The 27,007-nt window shown below is 43.1% G+C and overlaps 1 protein-coding gene across 3 annotated transcripts in view; it reads right to left on the bottom strand.

Annotated features, from left to right (window-relative positions):
- Positions 1-1,646: 1,646 nt before the first annotated feature.
- Positions 1,647-27,007, bottom strand: part of SHTN1 (shootin 1) — a 103,501-nt gene continuing 78,140 nt past the window's right edge. For 2 of the 3 annotated variants that reach the window (XM_032311926.1, XM_032311925.1), the window contains 3 exons: positions 22,322-22,442; positions 18,064-18,256; positions 1,647-3,420 (listed from right to left, as the gene is read on the bottom strand). In XM_032311926.1, the coding sequence (XP_032167817.1) occupies positions 3,198-3,420; positions 18,064-18,256; positions 22,322-22,442 (537 nt within the window). In that variant the 3' untranslated portion in view covers positions 1,647-3,197. The remainder of the gene's footprint in view (positions 3,421-18,063; positions 18,257-22,321; positions 22,443-27,007) is intronic. The other variant, XM_032311927.1, reaches the window with a different exon arrangement.

Genomic DNA, 27,007 nt, shown 5'->3' on the forward strand with positions numbered 1-27,007 from the left:
TTTTATTTATGGTTTTGGGGTTTTTTTGTTTTTTGGAGGGGGGAAGGGACAAAAGCAGAGGGAGAGTGAGGATCTCAAGCAGGCTCCGCACACAGCACGGAGCCGGACACGGGGCTTGATCTCATGACCCTGATATCATGACGGGACACCAAAATCAACAGCTAGATGCTTAACCTACTGAGCCACCTAGGCGCCCCTGGAAAATTCATTTAAAAGGCAGGCAGAGCATGACTGGGTGTTTGCATAGACTTTGCGCATATACACACACACGGAACAGGGGAGATTATCAGAGAGTCTGCCCTGGAACCATAACACGAATTATCATAATTAAATGAATGGAACCAGCACAAAAATTTATAAACTAAGTTAATAACAAAATTAAATTAACTCAAGAGGTCATTTATTATCTCGACCAGGTCAGGACTTTCATTTCAATGTAGGGCACAGCCCGTCCACCTCTTCCTCACTCAAGGACTAGGGTCACCAATGGAGAGGGAACATTCTAATCTCTCAAAGTGAGAAACACAATTTCTACTTATCTCTCTCTCCATACATATATGGTAATATGTCATCAGTATAAAACATGGATTATACACTTATGGAAATTACCTACAAAAAAAAGTAAAAGAGATTAGGCAAACCCCATATAAATCAGTGACGATGGGACTGGGGAATGTTAGTTCCAGGAATCTGTTACATAAACCGAGCCAATCTGTTACATAAAGGCTGCTTGATGATCCTTCTGAGGTCAGTGATGATGACGGACAGCTGTCCTCTCTTCACAACATCCTGCCACATAAGCTGACGTCATTCCACAGTGAAAGCCCTTCAGCACACACAGAGAAATCATCCCGGATTCTGTAATACGGACCAGCATTTACCTAACCTACAACCTAAAGATGGTCTGGAAGGATGACAATCATCTGTCCCTGTAGGATTCCATTTCCAGCATGCTGCTAACAAAGAAGGTGAGGAAAGAAGAGTTGCCGGTGAATGGCGGGAGCCATGACACCCATCTTTTTCACTCATTTATAATGTTTTTGAGGAAATAGCTAAGAACTTCCCCTGAAGACACGTGCACTGGTCTTCCTGGGTTTTCCTGTCTCGGGCTGTTTGCTGACAATGGCACCCCAGTGGGCCAAACCCCAACACTGATGTGAAAAGGAATACTGCAGGGAAAACAAGGGGAGGAAAATCCTACATCATATACCTTTCCACCAAGCTCATTTTCAGTGCTTTCTGACCACCACAAAGTAAGAAGGCAACTCGGAAAAGACAAGACTTTCAAAGACCAGGTACTGATTGGTGCCGGGCCCCGCAACACGTCTCACCAAGCGGTTACCGTCTTACCCTGGAATGGACAGTGTCTTCCTAAGGGTATCATCCTGCTGATGAGTGTGATGAAATACGGAATGATGGGTGTGCGTGTCCCTCTACTCCTAGGTGTACGTAAAACCCGTTGCCAGCAGATTCCTGTCAGACCCACGAAGGACAGCATGAAGAAAACACGAGGTAAAAGTCCTCAGAATAAACCACGGTGCCGATTACGAACAATGACTAAAGTCATGGACTCTTGGGCAATTTTCTTACCGAATAGTGACTGGTTTGGGGAACTCAACCAAAACTGTCAATAACCACAGTTGACCTTGAGTGGGAAACTGTCAGTGCTTTTTAATAAGTGTGGCGAGGAGAGTTCCAATCACAGCACAACAGAACTTGTCTCAGAGCTAATGCAGTCTGTAGTCAGTATATCCTAGAGCACTATTATTCCATTAGGAAAATTACAGTTGGAAAACATTACATTTTAATTCCCCATGAGTAAACCGATAAGTAACTGTAAAATCATCACTGGAAGAACATGGAAACAGGCAAGCATAACAAAGCTACAGAAGGGTAATTATCTCCAAATTTAGGAAGTACATTGATTTCCCTGCCTACCCGCGTCTTCGAGCCTACGCTTAGCACACGTGCAAAAACGAAACACAACCACTAACATTATTACTATCATTTTCTTTTGCCCTTAGGTGAGAAACACCTGACAGCTACATGCTGAGCCACGCTAACAAAACTAAACCTTCCACTTTCTTTAATAGTAAAATTACCATTACTGAATCATTGTCATAAAAAATGCATTCAAGTACATTACCACTTATTTTAAATAAACACCAATTTGGAAACAATCAACGTGGAAAAAGCTGTATAAGTTTTTTTTTTCTTTTTTAAAAATCCCTGATTACATTTCTATTTATTCACTGTGGTAGACTGAAACATATTTTTAGAGACTAACTACCACTTAATTTCTTTAAGAAAACACACAAACGCACACAAGAAACCTGTGTAATGTAGAACAGCAGTGAAGCAAGAAAACTGTGTGCTTATTACTTCTCGTCACTGCAGAAGAAATCGCGACAAATCGCGATAAACCACGGTACTGGTGCTGCTCAGTATGGGAGAAAACACGAGGAGCTCCGAGCACAGGGCACACGGTTTACTGAGATAGCACCTGATGAAATCCAAGGCTGGGACTTTCCCCTCCATTTTACATTTGGGCCAACAGCGCATTCCCACCGGGAATGACTTTGGACACAGTCACTGGTGCACATGCCCCGTTCCAGAGCTGACAATGCATGCAATTAGCCTGGTCTCTGGGAGGGCTGGTTTGTAGCTCCTGAATTTGAAGCTTATCTCGGTATATCCTAGAGAGTGATCTGTACACCACGGTGCCTCACAATTTTCACGCTGCTCCAGTTTCTCTCTCCAAAGATCAGACCGAAAACAGAATCTGCTTTGGGGAGAGGGGGTTTTAAATCTCCTTAAAGTTGGACAGTTCTACTCATCCACTCATCCACAGCCCTGCAGACTTTCAGCAGTACATTTGATGAGTGGTATGCACGTTACCTAAAATGACAGACACCCGAATTTTCTGTGACCTTCCAGAAGAAGTCACACTTAACACAGTAATTCGAAAAAAATATCTTATCCCTAGGAAGAAAAACAAAACCTACAGAGGATGTGTATTTTGCTGAGCTTACTTATGTTTATAGGTAAATTACTTACAAAAGTGACACCAGAAAAGAGCCCGCATTCTGAGTACAGTGACAAGAACAGAATGTCTACGGCGCTTGCCAACACACCAGAACTGATCGCGTACCCCTCCGGGAAGGGTCTGTGCACCCATCAGCCCTCTGGGGTACGGATCAGCAGTGGGAGCTGTCTGCGTCTCTCGTTTTCTCAATGCCGTCTTCTTTGTGTTCCGGTTTTATTTCCTCTTCGCCATCCTTGCGTGCAGTGGAATCTTTTTCAGTGACCTGGTCTTTGGTTTGGGGTTCATGTGTGGAAACAGGATCTAAAACTACAACGGGTCCCGCTCGCTGCTCATGGCCAGAAGTCTCGCTCCTGTGCCCGGTGTTACTGAGAGGCCTGGAGGAGGAACAGTCACACAAACAATAAAAAACAGAAAATATTTGGCTTTCATATTCCTGGACTCAGACCAACCAAAAAAAAAAAAAAACCCCAAATGCTCTAAGTCTAATTAACATGCACAAGGTGGTCTTTGAGGTGCCAGCCATTAAAAGAAAAAAGGAGCTATTAGATGACATTAGGAGCGTGAGGCCAGAAGAAAGAAGGCGGAAAAAGTCAGAGCAATTAACTATAGAAGTGTTAAAAAGCCAAACGCACCTACCTGTTAATTACACACTCTTCTCAAGAAGTGCAAAGCTCCTGGGTGCCGCGCAGGCCTCCCCGCTGCCACCCAGACCCCTGTCCCACCTTCACTTACCCAGGAGCCCCTCAGTCCCACGCCCACCCCCTGCGCGTCCCTGGCGACACCTGGTGGCAGACTAGCTCCCAGCGAAGGAAGCCACCCCCGCCGAGGAGGTAGAGCTGAGATGCTCCTGCCAGGACGGACAAGAAGAAATCTGGTCAGGCCAGGAAAGGCTCAGGGAGGACTGAGGCCGATGGAAGAATCCAGGCAATAAGCTCAAATGCTAAGTGACCATCAACTCTTTCTAAAAAGGAGAATCGTGCTCCTTGAGAAATGTCTTAAGGAATTTCAGAAGCTGTTTCCTTCTCCACAGAGGCTCCCCCTCTTCCCTTCTATTCTGATGCAAGAAGCTTCCTCTTCTCAAGCTACGTGGGTGACGGTCTCTGCGACAGAGCTATCTGTGTATTCTCTTGCCACGGGTCAGGAAACCCGGCCGCTGGCACCGACTCCTCTCAGGAGTCCTAGTCAGAGGCCACCCTGTGAAGGTATTGGGGTACCTGACCTGGTCCTGAAGCTTGATGGGTATGCAGCAGACAGGGCAGGGGCTCTTCCGATCTTCTTGGCAAATGCTAAGATGTTAAGCATGAACCAGCACACCCCCATCCCACCTCTGGACGCCAAGACTTGTACTGGGGAGCTCACTGCTCGCCCTGCCCCTTGCAAGAGTTGATGCTACTGTTCCCCGACCCCGGGAGCAGGTCGGAACCGCTGGCCACTCCTTTATCACCTGCTCCTTCCCCCTTGCTGGTCTCCCCACAGTCATGCAACACCGGGTAATTAGCTGTCTAACATCTGTCTCTTCAAGTAAAGTGGAAGCGTCCACGAAACAGGGACTGTTAGCCTTGTTCACACTTCTACCCGGGACCTAGCATGGATCCACTTGTGGCATAAATGGGCGGATACTAATGAAGCGTGAGAGGCTCGGCAACCCAGGCTTTGGTGTGAATAGGTCTGGAGGTCTCTCTTCTATGACAAAAACAGCAGAACAGATGCACAACTGAAAAAAGCAGCCCCCAGGGTCCGGCCCCAGGTACTACAAACTTAAACCGCACAACCAGGGTCTTCCCGCTTTCTGACCAGCACTACGGAACCTGTCCAAAAGCTTGGAAGCCACGCCCCCTGGCTGCCCGGTTATATTGTCATTTGTTGACGACGACCAGGTCACAAACACACAGGGTCTCCTGTGGCAGTGGTGAAAGCACTGGGATGGCCAGAAGCGTGAGAGGGAGGCCAGATTCGGCAACACCCTTGTCACTAGAAAACACCAGGACACTACTGGTCAACCTTGGGCAAAGATCCACTTCTCGCGTCATCTGTTGCCATGCTTTGGGAATTTTCCCCACAGTTTCCCCAGTGGTACCTGGTTTGACCTTCTTGGACCCAGGCGACACCTGGAAGACAGTGTCCACTAGGGTACAGGCAGAGGAGCAGAACCACTATGAGAGAGACGCGGGCTCTACAATCCGAATTAGTCGTCGGGCAAGGGAAAGAGCCAGTCCGTCTAGGGGAGTCTGTGGCCTCTGTGTTGGAGCCTGGGCCTGAAGTCCGCAGTTCCAGCAAGGAACTGGAAGGTGGGCGAAAAGTGGCAAGAGATGGAAGACAAACCAGAGGTGCATCCGTCCTGCCCAGTCTCTAACCGCGCGATGCAGACCACCTGTAGGACACCCTGGAGCCTGACACAGGGAACTGCACACACTCTTAGTCTAAACTTTGGAAACGCTGGAGGAGGAGGTGGGGATGCTGGGAAAACTGTGGGCCAACTAGGTGATACCTCACATGAACCGCAGTAGCACCTGCCCTACATGGACTTTCCGGGCCATCAGAACAAAACAGCTGACTACTAGGCCACTGCTGCCTTCTCAATCTCACGCAGAGTTCTCTTGTGGTCAACCCTAACCTGGAGACAAAGGGGCAAGGGAATTTAAAGAAATGAAGCGCCAGCCTAGCCAGGTTGTTCCAGGCAAAGACACAACCGTCCGTAGGTTGGCCACCAGTCCGACTCCGCCATCTTGTCGCGGAGCCCACCGCTAACTAAGCCAGCCAGTCCGCTCTGAGCATGGCAAGGAAGCTTCACCTCATTCCAGGTGGGCAACTTCCATCGACCCACACTGACCTTCTTCCTTTTGCAGAACCACCGCGAATGTTTTCGAGCCCGTGTGTGTCTGCAAGTGAAGTGGGGAGGAACACATCTGAAAAAAGCTTTCTGCCTCGGCTAGAAGTGAAAACTTCCAGGAGATGCTCTCAGGGCACAGATAAAAAAAGAGAGCTGGATGTCAACTGAACTGAAAACTCAGACACCCTGTGTGGTCAGGATGAAATTGGCCCAAATTATCTCCGTCTAGAGAATTGTTCTTCTTTCCTGAAGTAAGTTTCTCAACTGCAGATTAATCTATTATTAAGTCACCCACAGCCTACAATTTGAGAACTCTTTTCCTTTGTTGATTATTGCTGAACTTGGCGCTGTGGGCAATTTCTCTGAATCTCTGCACTGAGAGTCAGAGTAACTGATTTCTCCAGGATAATGACCATGGACTTGGAATCCCAATGGGTTAAGGCTAAAAGGCACTGCAGCAATCATCGAGTCCAAGTGGTCCTTTAACCGAGGAGCAAAATGAGGCTGGGCGGGAAGAACCCGTGGCAGAGTCAGGTCAAGAGTTAGGAGCCATCTCTGTTTTCCTGCATTTTCCATGAGGCTTACCTCAGATGGCTTCTTCCAGAAACAGGGTAATGATGTCACAGGTTAATTTTGGCATGCTTACTGGTTTATGGCTTTCTGAATCTGCTTTCAGATGTATCTTTCCGCGTCTGTCCCTTTCAGCTATGCCTTGCTGTTTTCCCCTCTGTTATCTTGTAACTCCTCTGGATTTGAGACATTAGGCCTGGTCCTGGTCCCCACAGGGAGCTGCCCGGGGCCCTTCTGGAAAGAGAGACCTTCCTCCGCAGCCCCCATCTCTCTCCATCCCCGTCTCACGGGAAGAGCCAGAGAGTACCATCAGTGACAGTGCCGAGAACCCAGGCTCTTGCTCTGGGCAGTCACGGTGGCAGATTCTAACAGGTTAAAGCTTCTCCTCTAACATAAACTCCCAGGGGCTCAAATGCCACAATCCAACAGGAATTACAGTAGACTATCATTCAGTTCCATTTTTCTGCTTTAATTGTTCACCTAAGCGCAGTGACCACAAATGAGGAATTAATAATATTTAGCAACCATGAAAAGTATGGCAGATCTTCTCCTGTACACTACAAAATCTCCAAGTTTTAAATTTTATGGGTGTTCCATAAAGTAAGACTAAACTCACATGCTATTCGGGTTGAAAGGCCTGACGGACAGGAACTAGTCTAACCTTTCCATTTGTCAGATGAAGACACCAAAGAAGAGTGAGTTAATCGATCTGCTCGAGGGCACACACCTTGTTAAGAGCAGACCCAGGGCTAAAATCCTGGAATCTGGATTTCCTGGTAGTCATTTAGGATCCATTCAAAATATTTTCATGGATCATTTTAGGTTTGCTCAAGAGCTGTTTCAAGACAAAAAGAAAAACCAAAAAAAGCGAATTAAGAGCTAAGAGGCAACGCAGCAATCTGTGCCGCTCCAGGAAGCCGGATGGGTGCCCTCTTAGAAAGCAGCCAATGGAGCCAGAGTGCGGGGCTGGGCACGTGGGACCACTTGCTGGTTGGAAGAAGGACCCGACTCCAGAGCAGAGGGGTACCAGGAGCACCCGAACTACAGTAGACAGAACTGCCAAAGCTGAACTTCCAGAAAGGGACTCCGTGATTTCTCAGACTGTATTACAAGAGACGAAAGAGCAGCATTCTAATTTTTTTTTTTTTTTAAAGCACATCATTGTTTGCATTCAATGAAACTCCTTTCAAAATCAACTTTCCACATTCCAATTATATTCAACAACATTCTAGCTAACATTTCGGCTGCAATTCAAATTAACTAATGCCCAAAAGAGCCCTAATAGATGTGGTTCTGAGCTCAATTGAATACAATCAAAGCTCATGAAATGAAGGGGGAAATGCTTATTTCATGCAAATTCTGCATATCACTCAAGCTTAATTTTACTGATAATATAAAGGTGGGACATTTTGAACATTACAGTGAATGAAACTTTTAAGCGGCGAGAGTTATTTTATAAAATGCTACCTCTGAAAAGCTGATTGCCAAACAGTATAAAAATGGTTTGAGGCATAAATGCCAAGTTCATTTCTACTTCACTTCTGAGGTAACTATCTTTCAAATCGCAACAGCTGGACTATTTAACACAATCTGGTGAATCAAAGTATAGTTCTTCTCTGGTCTCCCAGTGGGACGTCTGCATTAGTCGGTGGCAGCCATCCAGCAAATGACGCACAGCCGGACGGTCTGAACTCTGTTTCATTTACAATAAAAATGAATAAAGCCGCAATCATATTTACCACCTCCAAGGACAGAAAACGGAAAGATTTAAATTCGTCTTTATAAAGTAGTTTCCTGGGAAAACTCCAAAGAGGAAGTCAGTTTCTATATTTTCCCTGGTGTAAAAATACGAAGTCTTACTTTGTTTTCGAAGCCCTTTATACAGTCTGTAGGGCAGGGCACAGGGGCGGCTCTGTAGCAGACGTAATGTTTATTGTTTCCCTTAGGCACCCTCTTTTCCAGGAGATTTTAATACACTTGTCCAAAATCTCCCAGAAGAGTTTCAAATAGAAGGTGCGACTGTCTGTATGATTCCCAATTTTAATACTTTCGAATATAATGAAGGTAGAACAAAGCTGAACTCTTTTGGCTTTGTGTGCTTTTCAAAACTCCATTTTAGGTCAAAGAATAGTTTTTCAATTCGGGTCAGCTTCTCTATCTGATAAAAAAATAGATATAATTTTAAAGTATGAAAAAAAAAAAACAACAACCATTGTTTAACAACAGAATAGCACTGTGGTTTGAAAACCTGACATTAGCTATCAGATGCTGCTCTGCCCTAAAGACTAACAAGAATTCCTTCTTAAAAGAAGTAACAATGGCTGAGCAAAGACATGTGTGTCCACACGGAGCCGTATTTTCTTTATTGGAGTTACTGGAGCACAGGGAACTCGGTGCATGGGTTCTGGCGCAGACGCGGGAGGCACCCCAAAGACGCGTCCCAATTCCCTTGATCCTAACATGAGCAAGATGTGGACATTCACATCCGGAAACACTCCGGCCCCAGGGAGGCTCAGGAACCCAGGGCCATTCTCACCAACAAAACCAACACCAATAAAGCAGGAACTAAGATTGATTTCAGCTCAGGCAAAGATTTTGAAACATGTGTGATACTTTTTTGGGCTACTTTTTAAGCTTTCTGTAATTTTTCCCCACTTTAAGTCACCATGAAAAACCCATCCAGATCCCAGCTATTAAAAAGTGAACGTTATTTCAAAGTATTTTAAGAGACGTAGTCTTCTACAAAATTTACCATATATACCACTGGCTCCTCCAAAGGGCTATGCATACAGTGTTGCATACAGTGCATACAGTGCATAACATGTATACAGTGTTGCATTTTTATTTTAGGCTTTCAGAACAATATTTAAAAATTTTCAAACACTTCACCTTACATTTACTTTGTTATGTATTTTAAGATGGGAGGTCACAGAGAATTCAGTGTACCACTTTTCATGCACAGGACAAAGTATATTTCAAATGAGATGTGTTTATCAGGGTCCAGAAGTGAAGTCAGTTTATTCTGAGATCTGAAATTGCATTTAAGTTTTAATTTGCAACTTCTGTTTGAACAGATTAAAAAATCTCCCCTCGGCATCACCATATACAACAAAAAGGGGAAACAAACACTGAAAGATGCTTAAAAGAAAAAAAAACTACAAAGTACGAAAGGCAATTTGGTTCTCTCTGCAGAAATGATACATTTTATGCTAAGTCTCTTAAAATCATAGGTGTTTACAACCCGAGGCAAATGTTAGGAGGCAATTAATTCTTTGAGAGAGTTGACCATGACTGGTAGCATTTTTCACAGTCATTTTGTGATTTACTCAACAGAATGTTCACACTAGATGTCAGACAGCCTCAACAATTAACCTGGAAGAAGGTGTTCGCACAGTGACTCAGAACACTTGTTAGACAATACCGACGGGCGGACCTCTCTGCCAGTCCACAGAAGAACTCCCGGGGCGAGGTGTGGGGGGGCAGGGAGGAAAAAAAAAAAAAAGACGAAGTGAGGGGATCTCAACTTCCAGAACATCCAGTTGTTCTGCTAATTTTGTTGTTAAGACTTAATTACCCATGTACAGGCACACAAGGAGAACCTTTGTAGCAGGGCTTTGCTGAGCAGAGCTGTTTCCTGCGGTGTGAGTACACAATTCGACAGCACTAAGATTACAGTGGAGGGCACAGCAAATCCTTTAATTGTATAAGAGCATCAGATTAAGCAGTAACTTCCATGCGGTCCATTCTGCCGGCTCGTAGTCTCTTCTCAGAAGCAAATGTTTACTAAGGACAGGGAAGGGGCCCTCCACTCTCCCCTCCATGCCATGCACACACACACAGATGCACACGTGCGCGCGTGCACACACACATACACACACACACACAAAGGAAGAGAAAGGAGGAGAGAGGGAGATGAGGCAATGGTGTCGGATGAAAGAACAGGAAGAAAACCCGCCCCTTCCACCGTGGGGACTAAAAGAACTCCATTTTCCATGTGAACAAAATGTTGACCCCGACCTCTCTCAAGGAGTAGGTATATGACCAGCCACATTCATTTCCGGCTGAGGTCAATGTTTGAGAGAAGCATTTTATGCCAAGCTTCCCTAAAAGTAAGTTAAGAATTTTGAGTTCTATTTGGTAACCTATTGCAAAAGCACAGCTTCTCCAGCTCCAACCCAAAAAAGCAGCACTTTCAATTTCATTTTTCTACATCAGATTTACACTAGAAATAATGACCTAAAACTAAAGAGACCAGTTAGAGGTCAAATGATGATAAAATCAATCTTACTTTTAATTCAAAACCTGAAAGGCAATTAGGTATTTTTCTTTCATAGAAATGTTTGACTGATCACAGTAACCTAGAGACATCTAATGTTAGTCTTTCATCAACTACCCTTTGCCATTCAGTTAATGGCTCAACAAGATGAACTCCTACAAAAATAAATCTGCGTGGGGACAAAAGACGCATGTATTTAGAGATACCACAGATCTAGAAATTAAATGCAAATTATAATAAAAATGGTTTCATTGGAAATGGACATTTTTCTACTGAAATTGAATTCCGGTCATTGATACCTGGGCTTTGGTTTTTTAAATTCTTGTAGAGCATGGTGTGGCCTGTTTTGACCTCCTGAACAAAAAAAGGCAAGCTAGCTGCCTGTCTCGTGGCTAAAAAAGTATAAGAGTTTGAAAAAGCTTAGTGTTTTAAGGGGAGATCTGGGGTTGAAAAGAAGCATGATGAGTGAGTGTTCTCTGGGTGGGTCTCTGGCAAATGCGGCTTTACCAGTATCTCTGCAAATGAGGGCCAAGAGATGAAGACCCAGCTATGGAATCACTGAGAAGCAGCACACCAGTGATGATGGAACCTGAGTCCACTTTCACATGGGTTCCCCCCTTGGAAGCTAGGTGTTGTAGGAGTAACTAGATGAAATGAACAATCATCCTGGAGACTGACTGCCTTTAGCGGTGACTGTCAAGACACTGACCCTCCCGGAAGCGTTCACAGGAAAAGTGAGCATGGTTGAATACAGCTCAGTACGGATGGGGAGGACCACTGGTTCATGACACGCTTCAGAGACAGAGAAGCCAGAGGACAAGAGCACACGATGTCACCGTGGGCCCTGCCCAACGGGGAGGCAAGACTCTTTGAAGATCTGCTCAGCTCCTTCTCTATAATGAAGGCCCACCTCGTCTGCCTCTCTTTATAATAGAGATGTCCTAAAAACATGACAACCAATGGACACTCATGCACAAACTCAAAGGAGCTACTGGGGAACTGACCAAAGACGGAGGTGTCTCAAAAGGGTACAGCACACAGTTGATACAACAAAATTTATTTTGGGCTATAGAATGTATCTTTTTGAAACTGTCACAGCAGTGACTCACCTTTACTTTATATTGCCATGTTATATTATGATTAAATAAAAAGCACCTTTTGCATGCAATGATGAGTTAGAGATTTCAAGATTTTGATGCCTGGGGGAATAAATTATTCTTAAAAATGTTTGAAAATGTCAAAAAAATTTTTAAAAAATGTAAAAATGAAACTTACGCCACAGACTCTAAAGTCACTTGGGCTGGTTTTGTGATATGGTACTTTGCAAAATTTGTGAAGCCTGCCTCTTTTACTGGACATTTGACACAAAAAAACACATTAAAATGATTTATTTCGCCTACTCTTTAAGTCTTTGTGCTAATTCATATTGGCTCCTCTTTTCAGAACTGTTTTACTGGCTAACACTTTCTTCCCTTGGCAAGAGACTCTGTGACCAGTGAGGTCAGCCTCAGGAGTGGGAGGGGCAGAGGGTTGACCTACCCATGAGGGCACAGGGTCAGAGGAGCAGGACGTGAGCATCACTGGGGATGGGGAGGGATTAACTGCAGCATCACTGCTTCTAATAGGAGACAATCATTCAGTCAGTTTCCCCTCCATCCCTCAAGCTCTTAATATGCACAACCCAATACAGTTCAGAAGCATGGGCTCTGGAGGTACAGTCAGATCTGACCTGACTCTCGATGAGGAACAGAATTTTGGGCCAAGTGTTTGCCTCGTCAAGCCTCAGTTTTCACATCTGTAAAATGGAGCTATGTCCAATCTGTACATTTAGAAGAATTAAAATAACACATGAATGTATAGGACTTAATGAATGTTAATGAAATAGAGTAACAACAGCAAAACCGAAGTGAATTCCAAGGTCCAGAAAACTTCCAAAATGGAAACTGGTGCCATTACTCATTGTCTCATCTATAATCAACATGTATCTCCTGCTGGGAGCAATTAAAGTACTTCTCCCTCCTTGGATAGATATTGTTATAATATGAATATATACTTATATATATGTTATAAAGAATAAAAAATATTAACTAAAAAAAAGAGAAAACACATATACAATGGAATGTCATAGGCGTTTCCCCCAAACTGTTTCCTAGTCCCCTTCGCCTGTAATACTAGAGGACATCAGGCCCCTGCATCCTATTGATAACAGAGCTAACATGTTTCAGGGACTTCACACAGACTTAGAACAAAGACAGCTTCACCCGTATCTGTGTATACTGTGTCACACTAAAAAGTCTACAGCTGCAATCATGGCAACTGATGGCTATTTCTAAAAACTGAATTCACTTTCCAAAGCCAAAGTGCTTTGGAAGCACCGAACATACAATGGAGATTAAACTAGGCCATATCACTTTTTACCAAAATAAATGCTGACACACAGGGCACCTGGGCAGCTTGTCAGTTAAACGTCTGACTTTAGCTCAGGTCCCAATCTCAGGGTCCTGGAACTGAGAATTGTGTGGGGCCCACAGCTCAGCACAGGGTCTGCTTCTCCTTCTCCCTCCTGTCCTGCCCCTCCCCCTGCTTGCGCATGCTCTCTCTTGCACATAAATAAAACCTAGACAGAGAGACAGACGGACGGATGGATGGATGGATGGATGCTGGCACTAACTCTCCCGTAGGACCAGCTGTCCAATTTTCTCCCGCGTGATCAGGTATCTCTAACCCAGGCAGGTCTGCGAGCATTTGGAACGACAGCAACAGGGCTGCAGGGAGTCTCCTGACACTCAGGAGCACTTTTCTGAACAATGACAATCATTTTGATTTGGATTTGTAAATTCTGGTAATGTAGTTTAAAAATTATTTTATATTCCTGGGTTTGTGTGTGTTTTACTGTCAGTTTGTACTGAGAGACACAATGCAGGCAGAAAATACGGGCTTGCCTCTTGTTGCTTATCTTAACTGTGAACCTCTTTCCCAAGCAACCACATTTGTGAGAAATGACCAAGGCTGTAGAGCTCTCGGGGGACTCTGGAGAGTGCCTCATCCACTTGCCCGATTTTAGATAAGAAAAAAAACACAACAAAAAGAAAACAGAATAGTGAGGTTGCATGACCTTCCCAAGGAAACCAGGCCTAGTCAAGAACACAAGTGACCGATGTCGAAGCTCTGAACTCAGCTCTGGTCCTGGATGAGGCAGCCATGGCCTCGCATTACGATTTCAATGTAAGACAGAAAGGGAATTTACTGAAATAGTTCTCGTAAGGTCTCCAACTCCCATAACGACTCTACAAGGCAGGTGTTATTGCCCTCATTTTACACACGAGGAAACCCGAATCCTGGGCTCGGTAACTTGCTTAAGGTCATAATGGCCACAAATGGCAAACCCAAGATCAGGACGCCCATTTATCTGGTGGTGTAGGGAGAGCTCCAGTTCTGGCAACAACCGGAAGCCTCTGGGCACCCTGTGCACAGATGGAAAGGCTCGGGCTGTTTCCCTGCTCCCCCACTCCCTGGTCTACAGGCTTTTACAGGGGAAAATACAAATCATCCTCATCTTTCTGACCCTGTGCAACACCCAGCCTGTTTCCAGGTATTACAGCTGTCTCAAAGTAATAAAATAACTCTCTTTTAAACAAGTCTATAATTTGGAATTTTCTCTTATTTTACATTGACCATCCCAAGCATGGATAACGTGAATTAATGAGTCTTACATATTTTAACAAGGCCAGATTTTTGCTCTCAATCAATAGGAAAGAGCATGAAAGCAAAAATCAGGTTTTTGGGTTGTTGGCTATGTACCTATATGTGTATTCTTTCTTTATTTTACTTGGCCAACTCTTCACCCCTCATAGCATGAGGGGAGATTATTATCATCATTCCTGTCTGAATTATAGCTAATCAAAAATAACGAAATTCAAGCTCAGTATTAGATTTAAGATATTATTACTAGATAACATATACCTATTAGAGATAATTAACCGGACACAAATATTTCTAAAGCTATTATTAAAATGGAAATAATTAGGCTTCTCCAAGTCTTGGATTATCTTTTCCTTTTTCTTTTTTCTTAAAAAAAATATAAAACCCTTGCTTTGCTTAAGCTGATGATAAGAATGTTAATTTTAATTAATCTTTACAATTAAGTGTTAAAGATATCTCTTGCCATGTCATGAGTCCCTAGGAAATAAATCCATATATTTCTGCTCCACAAGACTGGAGTTAACTCAATTATTTAGTGTGTATATATATATGTATATATATATTTATTTATTTATTTTAGGAATTTATTAAAAGGAAAAAACTTTCCAGGAATAGCTTGGTGTTATAATTTTCTGATTAAGCGAGGATCTTATGCAGAAAACACCTTTGTTTCTGCTCTTTTAAAACCCTTCTTAGTGGGTTTCCAATCATTCTTGTCTACCTGAGGCCATACAAGCGAGCATAGCTGAATCTTTCCTTTAAAACTGTGCATGCTACTGTCTCCGATAACTTTATCTCACGTAGGTACAAAGATGCAGAAGTTATACAAAACTGAACCACCTGGAAATGCGGCAGAGCATTAAAACAAAACAAAAAAATGTTACAAAACCAAAGAAGCCAACCACAGAACACTCAAAAATCTCCATTATTTAGTCTATGCATATGTGGGACTGTTGAATAACAGAGGAAATGCTGGTTAACTGGGTATTCTAATTAACAGACATTCTGTTGTTTTAGTAATACTAAAAATGTACTCATTGTCCATTTATTCAACAAGTATTTACAGAATTTCCAGGATTTTCCCAGGTGTTCTAGAAACTCCAGCGAGCAGACAAAAAACAAACAAAAACCTCTTATCTCATGGAGCTTACATTCTGGCGGAGGAAGAGTAGAGTAGGGTGAGGGGAATCAGAGCTTGGAGGAAGAGGAACTGCAGTTTTAAGTGGAGGGGTCTGGGCAGGCCCCGCTGGAGAGGTGGCATCTGAACAAAAAAAGGACGGAGGTGAGGTTAAGAAGAAGGTCAGTGGGGAAGGACAGAGCGACAGAGGAGTCAGCAGGGACAGCAAAAAGAAAGGAATGGGGGGGGGGAGCGATACTTGGCCAGAGGGGCCAAAGGAGGAAGCGGGAGGGCAGGGCAGGGTGCAGGGACTGGGGGTGGGCGGCCACCAGGCTCAAACCCCAGGATGGTGCAGCCACAGATCAAAACAAAGATGCGATTATTAAGAGTAGAGCGGGTTTTAAAAAGCAAAAGTAACATTCAGTATTTGGATTGCTGATGTGATTTCCAAGTGCTTTGACCATCCAGGTCTGAGATAAGACAAGGTAGAGATAAGCTTCCCCCCTCAGGCTGGTGTTAACCAGGAGGACTTCTTAGAATCTGCCAGAAACAGTCTTCAAGATAACCCTTCTCAGTCCTGGCAGGCTGGTTTTCAAGGAATCCTGATGTACCATGTGAGATTTTGCTTTCAAAGCTTTCATGTAACTACATTAAGTTAAACTTCTTTTACTCATTAAAAAAAAAAAAAAAACACAAAAAAAACCCTAGGTTTGATCATAAATGAATGAAGTGTGTGTGCCCGTCTAGGACATGAGTAATTACCAGGTACATACACGAAATACTGGGTTTATTTGGATAGTCTAATTATGCTTAAGAAACAGATTTTTCAGAAAGGCACTCTTCTTTGCTAAATGACTGTCAATATGAAAATACATGGCGTTAGTTATTTCAGCTAAAGAATGTCAGGAACCGAATCATCAAGCAATGGGTTACGAAGTTTAAAAGTTAATACAGCAGCCCCGAGTATTTGTATTAGTGCTTTAAGTAGCTAAATTAAATTGAAATGTGCCTCTTAAGCAGTCATTGAACAAGCAAGATGAGAAATAAATTGAGCTTCACTTAGGCCTTTATGGCATCTAACAACTGTGTCTGTCAACACACGGATCCTTTTCACTGTCAATTCAACACACATTTTGCAGACCTTGGGCCTGCAATTATTTCATTTCCTTTCTTGGAAATGTAATTTCCACTTACTTTTGGAGAATAAAAGACAGACAAAAGGAGGAAGGAGTTGCAGTATTTTCTGATTAAGATTATCTGTATAAAACGGTAAAGGAAAAAAAAAATCTATACGCACACACTGAAGCAGTTCTCAGCAACTAACCTGTCTCAGCCAAATTGCTTTTGTGTCTGGATATTGGTTCAGATGTAGCCAGGCTGTTGATGTCAAATTAGGTGTTAAACAAATTTAATAGGAAAGATGAAGAATGAGTATAGATCATCTTTCTGTTAGAATTGTTCAAATGACTCCAGTCAAAAGAAAGGAAATGCAGGACCGCAGGAGAAAGTGTGCTTTTAATTAAACACAAAAAAATTAGATAAAGCTGTGAATCAGCAAAGAAGGCCATTCATTCCAAAAGAGGGGGGAAAAAAAGTTAATAGGGCCAGGGAGAGAAATGTAAGAGCGGAAGAAAATACCAGTTGACAAAAATAGATCTAAATTGAATTGCAACTTCGTTTGTCCAGGCTTTACCTTTTAAACTAAGACAGGTAGAGCTACTAAAAAAAAAAAAAAAAAAAAGGTTCTTTCTCTCCTGAGAGAACAGGAAGTCAGAGGTTTTAATTAACCATGATTACAATATTCGGCCGATCTGATTTGTCTCACCTCTTTCTTTTCTTCAAGCGGCAAACCGGCTGACATCCTGGCAAGAGAACTTCAGCAAAACTAGACTAATTCTGAGAGAGCTTGCCTCTGTTATAAAACAAATTGACCCTTCACCAGATCGCTCTGAACGCATTCAAAGCAAGATTAACTCTTGGACAAAGTGCCACTTTCCCAGAGCAAGTCTGCGGTGGGAACTCCTTCTGTAGTATCTCTTCAGTCTCTAGAGAGAGCAGTATAGTAAGGCACATCTTTCACTGAGGGCTAGAAAACAAGGTTCTAAAAATGTCTCCTTCAAATTCGGAAGATCTAGCATCTTCTGGAAGACCTAGTATCTTCCTTGACTGCTCATAAATCATTAAGAGGGATGACCCACGCATTTAAGCCTGAAAGGATGATTAAGTGTCTCGTGATGCGGAGTAATTGTCATCCAGGTGAATTCTGTGTGTGGAAGAAGAACCTGATTACCAAACCAGTTTAGGGGAAGGAATTCTCTTAACCCACGTCGGCTTCGGATCAGAATAAGACCTCTAAGCTAGGAGCCTAGAATCCCAAGTTGGCTCATCAAACAAAGGAGCAAGAGTGCTTATTGGCTGACCCGATCGAAATCTCACTAAAGAGGAACAAAGCAAAGCAACACACAGTTCAGGCATCACAGATTCTGCTACACACTTACTTAGTAAAGAGCATCATTACTTACTGAAACGTAACCTTGGGACTCGTGCATCCTTCCAATTTACACGACCCTTCACCTGGCTCTGGTGTTGGGGGGGACGGGCTGTTGAATTCTGCCTCCAGAGTTTTCTTGTTCAAGGCTGTTTTTGTTACACTGGATACAGAACCCAACACTGGCATGGATTTGGACTCTGAGGTGGCTAATATCCCGGTTGGACCTTAAAACCAAACACATACCTCAAGTTTAATAATTCTGTGCAATGCTTATTAATATGGTACTGAAAAACAGATTAGCTGAAAATCCCTCAGGAAGTGAGAAGGCCAAGTTTTGTTAAAATTTTGAGAGCATGCTGAAAAATGTTCCTGTTAAAATATGCTCTGTTTGGGTGGTACTACTGCTTTTCAGTGCACCAGAACCATGCTGAGAAATTATGTACAGACCTTTAAGAAAGCACAAAACCCCAGGCCATGGTTCCCTCACTGACCGGAGTCCTTATTAATACCAGAATTGTGAAAACTCTTTTTTTCTCAGAGTATGGCTTTCTGACAGCCCTACTTGAACCATTTGGCCTCTCAAGAGTTAATTCTTCCCAAAACTCAGCTCTGCGTTTTAAACAGCAAATGGAACAATGTCAAAAGGTTCTTTTCAAAAAGGCTCATGAAGGCTTCTTAAGCATTAAACAGCTTTTATGAACATTTTCATTTTAATGTGATTGAGAAGTAAGTGGATTTATTTCCTGTTAAAATACAGACACAGGATTCTAAAAATTAAGTGGCAAAGAGTTTGGCTGTTTACCTTTTGGACCTTTCTGCCCTTTGGGAAGACTGAAATGGCTGTAATAGGGCTTGTTACCGAAATTACTGGTGTACCAACCCAAAACTCCTGGGCCCTGAAACAGTTCTCTCATTACTTGTTTTCTCTCTTTGGTCATAAAGACACTGTCCCAGCCAGCTTTTTTCCAAAGCAAGATTCCAACATGTCTTCCTTGAAACCTCAGAAGAAATCTTCACAAAACACAGAGATTTATGTAATAAGTTGTAAATGTACAGACAAAATTAGAATGTCTAAAAATTAAGCTGGTGGACAACCCTGAAAGGCGCCACTGAAAACAGGACAAAACTTGGGAGTCTATGATTCCTTCAGAAATGTCAGATCATCTCCTAAAATGGGAAGTACCAGTGGGCACAATCCCAAATACTAGCCGATTCCTGGTCGTCAATGTTAAGCTCTGGCATGTTTTTGTCACATCTGCATGTGCTTGTGTCTGTAGATCCCAATAGTGGAACCTATCAGCTCCCAGCTCCCAGCTCCCAGCTCCAGCCCGGGGGCTGGCAGACTGCTCTGAGCTCCGCTGTCCCGCCTCCCCTGGCCTCACTCGCTGGAGGAGACACACACCCACTCCCGCTCCAGCAGGCAGCCTTAGCTCCCAAAACATCAGAGCTGCCTTCCTCCTTTATTTTACCTCTACCAGCTGGCCAGAGGAGCGTGTGACATCACTGACTATCCTGATTCCAAAGATCTTTCCCTCCCACCTAGGATAAGCCTCTTGGTGCAAGGGGATGTAGGCGTAAAGAGAGAAGAGCTGGAAGACCAGAAAGATCTGGAAAAAATACAAAGTTGAATTCAAGATTTGCTTCTGAGCCGCTCCATTCTGCCTGTGGGTAGTCGCTGACTGTAATGCTAGACAGCTCTAAGCAATCTGTCCTTGTAGGAAAGCAGATCTGCTTCTGAAACACCAGCGCCTGCTGCTGCTGCTGCTTCTGTAAATGAGGCCAGCTACAAAGGACAGAAAGTCGTGAGCTGACCCGAGATCTGGTTTTTCTTACATATGAAAAGAAATAAAGAAAAATAAATAATGTTTAAGCTTATTATTATTATTATTGCATCCTGTTTAAGCTGTCCAGTGTTTTCCAAGAGGTACTTGCTGGTCTTCAAAATGTCAGCTTAGTAGGCCACGAGCAAAAGCAACAGTTAGGTCTGATAAGAGAAACCCTAAAGAGAAACGTGCTTCACTGGCCTGGGAGGCAGATACTAACTATCCTGGGACCTGAAGTCTACAAACCTTAGGCTGCTCCTGCCTCTCTTACCATGCTTCCTTTCTCCACTCTGTGACCTCACATTAGCTTCCCCATAAGCCTTTGTGTGCAGAAGGAAAAAGTCTCAAGAGATTCAGGTGTACCTGAAGCCATAAACCTGTCAAATTCATCTCTGTAATTTGCTCCCACCATGCAGCGTGCAACTATGCTAACTTATTCCCTTCCCCCACTCCCTGAACCGTCCCTGGATTTTTACTTTGTCATTCTGTGACCCTTATAAAAAGATTTATCTGGTAAACACTCCTTCTAGTTCAATGCAAGGAAAACACTGGTACCACCTAAAAAAAAAAAAAAAAGGTATGATTTCTTTTTCTAGATGATAGACTAAGTTTGTTTCCTCCTCTTACACCTCCCCTTTTTTTTGCTTTGGCTACTAGGGAGCTCAAAAGAAAATTTCTACTCAGCTGCAAGTTACTCTCCCCAGTATGGTTCCTCTCCAATCTGCCAGAGTTCTTGTTTCTCTATCCAAATGCTAATGGATTCTGTTGACAATATACCTTATTGTAACATCCCTCAAATGATACACCAAATATGTGTATACTAGTGGGGTATAATAAATAAAATGAAAGATTCTCAACCATGCCTGTGCAATGTATTCCTACCTTTCTTCCTCCATTCTTTGCAATATTCAAATTCCCATTCTGACTAAAATGAAAATGTTTCCTTGTTTCTTCCATTGAAAACCAACTCTGAAATAGTGCTGTACATCTAACCAAGTTCGAGTTCACAAGAGAAATAAGAATGCTTCCATGGGAACAAAATACAAAATGTAAATGACAGAGAACAAAAATGGGATCCACCAAGCCCTAAACAATAATGATGGCTATATGAATACTTCAAGGAGGAAACGTTGGAAGAAGTGATTACCACAACAGGAACAATAATTTATTGTGGAGGCTGATAAATGCTTATAAAGCAATTCTAAGAAAAAAAAATCTCTTACAGCACTGCTTAAGTTTCCTGACAGGTGGTTATTTTTTGGGGGAAGGAATTCTTCTAGGATATTAACAGCAGAATATCTAGACCAAACTAAAACCTGAATGGCTGATTTTTTTTTTTTTCCAAGAAGAAAACAAAAGGTTCAACTTTATATAATAAAGGTTTGGCTGCTGCTTCCAATACTAAAAACCAATTTACTAAATTGTTGGAAGTAAAATCCCTACATGGAAACTAGAGTTTGATTAACAAAAATCCAAATCCCTCCTATTCTAGAAACTTAAACTTGGTAAACATGACTCAGTACAAATTTGACCTGTTACAACGGACCGACTGGAGTTGACTAAACCGAATCTAAAAGACTCCGCCCATTAGCTAGGGAGGTTCCTTTACTTGACTTTGGAGTAGGTTTTCAAAGTCAGCCTCCAGACCACCAGGGGAAGAGCTCATATGGGTTTCTGCTAATTCCTGTGACCAAGCTGATGGGAAAAAACAACAACAATAACAAAAAACCGGAACACATGCAAAGTTAGTTGTGAGGTCTCATACGTGCCTATCAGGACACAAATGCAGACTCTGAGCTCCAGACTTGCTCAGGTGGTCGTTCCTGGCTGGGGACAGAGTGGGCGTTTCTCACTCGCCTGGTTCACAGGCAGACAGTGAACAGACTATGTATGAGGGACAAAGACGATCCCTTTGCCCCTGGAACCGATACAAGATCCCTACTCTGACTGCCGTTCCCTCTGCACTGACTTGGTGCCATACACAGCCCGCGCTTTCCATTTGCTGACTTATGACCCTTAGAATAATCCAGTGAGGCAGCAGCACTTTAACAGCCTCATCTCAGAGATAAAGAAACTGAGGCACAGAGGTTGAGCAATTGAAGGGCAAGCCGCTCATAAAGGGTTCAGACTCGGGTGGTCTGGATCCAGAGCCCGTCCTCACTGCTACATGACTGTCGGAGCCCATCCTAAGTATCTGTACGTGGGAGGGCATCTTGCCCTAAGCAGGCCCGATCTCTAAAACCTTGATTACCTGCAAATAAACAGATAAACAAACATACCAATATAAACAAAAATGCCTAAGTACTTATGAGATATCTATCCATAAGCACCTCTGCCAATCCAATACTTCTCAATCACATTAAAAAAATTAGTAATTATAAAAGATCATTTCATGTTAAAAAGGGACTTAGAGGCAGATGTTTCAGAGAGGAAGAGAAGAACAGTGGAGAATTCAAACCAGCTTACTACTGCTATCTGCTTCTGCCGTCACCTTTCTGCGACGCAAAATCCTTTCTAACTCAGTTTCACTGTTTTCAGTGTCAAGGGATTTTAAGCTTCTTGAACTAGTGGATTTGTTAAGTGTCCCCTAAAGTGAAAACAAAACAAAAACAAAAACAAAAAGGTTAATGTCTTAATACAATATACAAAATATAAAAATCAAACCAGCAAAACATTACCAGAATTTGAATGGAATTAGGAAACAGAATGAATGTGCGGTGTATCTCTCTCTATACATATATTAATTTTTAATGTGTGTATCTTCGGCAACACACGATGCTGGATCCTTTAAGAAGATGCTACCGAGGGAGTAAGATGTCAGCTCTCACACCGGAAGGACAGCACAAGAACCCTCTCGATGAGCTCACTGAGACTCAGTGGCGGGAAGTACCTGTACGTCGATGGTGAAGATGTGGATGGGGTTGACCGATCGTGGGGAGAAGAGAAGAGAACTCACCTTTGAAGGTTTTCTTGACCCAGCGGCCATGAGCTATTGAACCCCAATCCTCATGGCACTGACAAGTGTGTCTGAGTCTTCAGAACGACCCTAACCCCACGCCTGGCGGCAATGGTGTCCTGGCTCACCAGAGGCGCGGGCTGCTCTCCTGCCGCTGTGCCAGAGAAGGGATGCCCTGAGGGCACCTTGATTCCACTGTGAATGGGAAGGGTTACCAGGACACAGGGAACCAAGGAAAGGAGGGCATGGTCACTCCAGATCCCTAACAGAGGATGTGGTGACTGTATCATCCAGGGCCCAGAAGATACGGAAAGAAAACAAGAGATGGCACACAGCCAAGTGCCTGCTGAACTTGGTACTGACTTTCAAGACAACAGAAAGACCCAGGTGATGGTTCCCTGCCTTGGCTCAGTCTGTTCTAGAGGGAGAACTATGGCTTTCTATCGCCCAGGGCCAGCCACGGGTCTGTACGGAGTGCTGGGTGACACACTTCACACCTTGTATGGAAGGATTCGGCACTGCACCATTACTAGGGGTTCGTTTTCTTTCGGAAGAAATGCCCACTATTTCTTTGAAATGGCCTTCCTTCACTGGGCCACGTGCTTGGGCAGGGGGAAGCCAGGAGATCCACAATCTTTGGATCTCAGCAAATCAGAACCTCAAATCTGGCATAACTTGCCAGACTTCCTGTCAGAGTCAGAGGCAGCTTCTGTCCCCCAAGGCTACCAACCAGGCCAGCCTTAGTCACCTCAGCTCTCTGCGGGTTTGCCTTAATCCTGCTCCTGCCCCCTGCCAACTTCCTGAAGCACTCGAAGAATTCTACCCGCTAAAAATGGTAACTCATGTTTCTTCTTAAGCCTATAAAACAACAAAAAAAGTAGCTTGTAATACTTAGGTAGTTAAAAATCTCACACCAGGGCGCCTGGGTGGCTCAGTGGGTTAAGCCGCTGCCTTCGGCTCAGGTCATGATCTCGGGGTCCTGGGATCGAGTCCCGCATCGGGCTCTCTGCTCAGCGGGGAGCCTGCTTCCTCCTCTCTCTCTGCCTTCCTCTCTGCCTACTTGTGATCTCTCTCTCTGTCGAATAAATAAATAAAATCTTTAAAAAAAAAAAAATCTCACACGATACAGGTTATCATGTTTTGTTTAGGAAGATTTCTTCCCTAATTGGGTAAAGTCTTTGAGAAACAGCCTGTGGGGGTGCCCCACCCTCCCCACTAACAAGATTAGGAGATTTTATTCTTTTTCTATCAGCTACCCAGCTAAGACTAAGGTGTAACATATATAGGTAAGGGTCAGACTATAATCAAGCATATAGTACTCCACCCCCCAGGTTACCTCTTTCTGCTTTTCATTTATTGCAAAAATTCATAAAATATATTCAAAGGAAAATCACATTACATGTAACATATGCAAAATAACAGCTAATTTTAGAACTTAAAAAATTGGATAATGTGGTTTATTTATTTGATAGTTAATGCCGATCTGTAACCTACTCATCAAGGACTTAATTTATTTAATAAAATAGGACCAAGACTTGGCAGGAAAAGAAAATGTACCTAAAGCCAAATGAGACAAAGTTGAAGAAAAATGTACTGGAGTAACTATTGTCAAATCATGCATTTACAATTTTTTAAAAACTTACCAGTGGTATCATTTGTAAATAGATCATTTGAAAAATGTAAGGCCTTTGCTATTGATATAACTCATGAAACTATTACACTGTTTGAATGTCAAGAACATTCTTTGATTTTCCTGGGCTGGAATTAATTCGAGAAAGAGATGGGTGTCTGTGTACACAAGCCTACACATATACCTTGCAAGGATATCTTTTAAGAAGAAATTCTCTCTGACCATAATCCCGACTTTTCATTTGAATAACAGCATTAACTTCCCCAAATTCTGATGCCGCTGGGTCGCCCGTCTTCTCATCACACATGACACTGAGAGGTTTCATTTTCCAAGTTCTAATCTTTGAATCTCGAGCCTTTTTTTCCCCATCCACTGACTGTGGTGACTAATACATGAGTAAACTTTAAATATGCAGGCACTTGTGGAGAAAAGAAAGACTCTCAGTTGAAATGTTCAAGGAGCTCAGCTGATAAAGTACCAAAGCTATCTAAATTGTCTGTTTATGTATGTGTCGTAAAGTCTGAGAATCAGAAATTCACTTAGAAGGCATGTGGTACACAGAACTCCTTCACTTTACAGAGAAGAGAACTCAAACTCAGAGAGCCTTGGGGTCTGGACCAGGCCCCACAGTAAGTCAGTAATAGGGCTCAGTCCCCATATTGGTTAAACGTTCTTAACACTGACTAATCTAATGGTCAGGAGGCAAAACCAACTATTAGATGATTCCCTCTGAAAAACTGAAGATGTTCAGGAAAAACCTAAAAGATAATTTCTTAGGAATTGTTTTTATTTGAATTAGAGGCAACTGAACTTTAAAGAGACTTTTAGATAATTTGTATGGATTTATTCTTCAGAAATCACTCTTCCTACTTAAAGTGACTTTTACGTGACTGGGGTGATTCAAGAGGTTTCCAAAACCTCCAAAAAAAACCCTTGTGTGACTATGAGAAATAAACTATAGGTTTCTTTAATCTATAAGACATACAGCTTCTAAAAATTCCGTGGACACAGGCTTGGATAAGTAAGTTCGGTTGACACTGAGACTATAGCAACTGACTTGGGAAGGGTCTACATCCAAAGAAAGGGAGATTTTCTAAATCCCAAACCAGAGATGTGCATCTACTTGTGTGCTAACTTCCAGCAAAAGGCCCAGTCTCCAAATGGCGATGTCCCTCCAACTCAGGTCACGTTTGATTTCAGCAAAACCACCAGTTTCTGCTAGTTTTCCTGGTTTCTGTTCTAAGTCAAACTGAGCATGGAATTTCTTAGGTTTCTTGGCCTCTCTCGGCACAGGGGCCAACTTTCCACCACAGTGTACCCTTGGCAGGCTTTCCACACTTGTGTGCTTTGCTGGGTCCTAACTGATAACCCCAACAGGCTGCATGCCAGCAAAAAGCACCAACAGAGCCTCACCAAAGAGGGGCTTCCCTTCTCTCCCCTTTACAAGAAGTTGTATGGTTTCTTGGCCCCAAGTGACTGGGGGCCCCCAACGATCCATCATCCCTCAAAGGGACTTCTATGGGAGTCCTAGAGAGCTGCCATTCGGCACAGAAGAGTAGGGTAGAGCACCATGAATTCCACTTCTTAAAAAACACTAAATGCAAAGGAAAAACATGGCTAGAATTATGGCTATTAGGGATACCTTAATGCCAGGTGACATACAGAAATCTAATGACAAATCCAAAGGGAAGAGGATGGGGGCACTTTGCAGAAAAGACAGAGGTTTTGACAATTTTTTAAATGTGTAAATTAAAAAACTCCCAAAACTCTATTCTGCAAACTTCTCTCCTTGAAGTGGCACACAACTATACTGAACATGACTGGCTAGTGAACGTGACCTTTAAGCACTATCAATCAGTAAACTTGTTACCATACAGCACTAACAGGGAGGGGGCTATCTTGGCTGATCAAATGTCCTCTGTATCTTAGACAGATGTCTGACTGTTCAAGTAAACCCCATTTTTAAATAGTCAACCTCAGTGCGCCTTTTCACTCATGATCAGAATCCTACTCCGGGGGGAGCTTCATGAAGAGGAATTAGCAACCTGATGTGCAGACAACGAAAGAGCCCAGCATAAGGAGTTCTCACTGGATAACCAAGTTTTCTCTTCAAAGAATCCATTAGATAATAACCACATACTTTTCCAGTGGTTGTCACCCTTTATTCCGTAGGTGGACCGCCACTGCCAGCCAGGCCATACCTCTCTCTAGGACTAATTCCACTCATCTAAATCTAAAGCAAACTAATTAAGCCATTCTGAGTTCAGTCTGCTGTTTCACGCTTGATGAAAATAATTTTGTTTGCCACAATTATGCGGATGTCTACATGCAATGCATAATCAGCACCATAACAGCAAACATGGGAGTATCAGTTCTCAACCTCCCCACCACGGTCATTGACTGTGTGTAGCAAGTGGTGTTGGGACTGTTTAACAGGATCTGAGAACAGAGCTCTTAGTGCCCGAGACATTTTCTCAGTGAGGTGTCACTAAGTAAGGCAGCAACTGCTGGTCAGGGCAGTACATTGTGGGCAAAAGCTCATAGTTTGGAAGGAAAAAAAAACAGC

This window comes from Mustela erminea, chromosome 14 (genome assembly GCF_009829155.1).
Source record: "Mustela erminea isolate mMusErm1 chromosome 14, mMusErm1.Pri, whole genome shotgun sequence".
Classification (NCBI taxonomy): domain Eukaryota; kingdom Metazoa; phylum Chordata; class Mammalia; order Carnivora; family Mustelidae; genus Mustela; species Mustela erminea.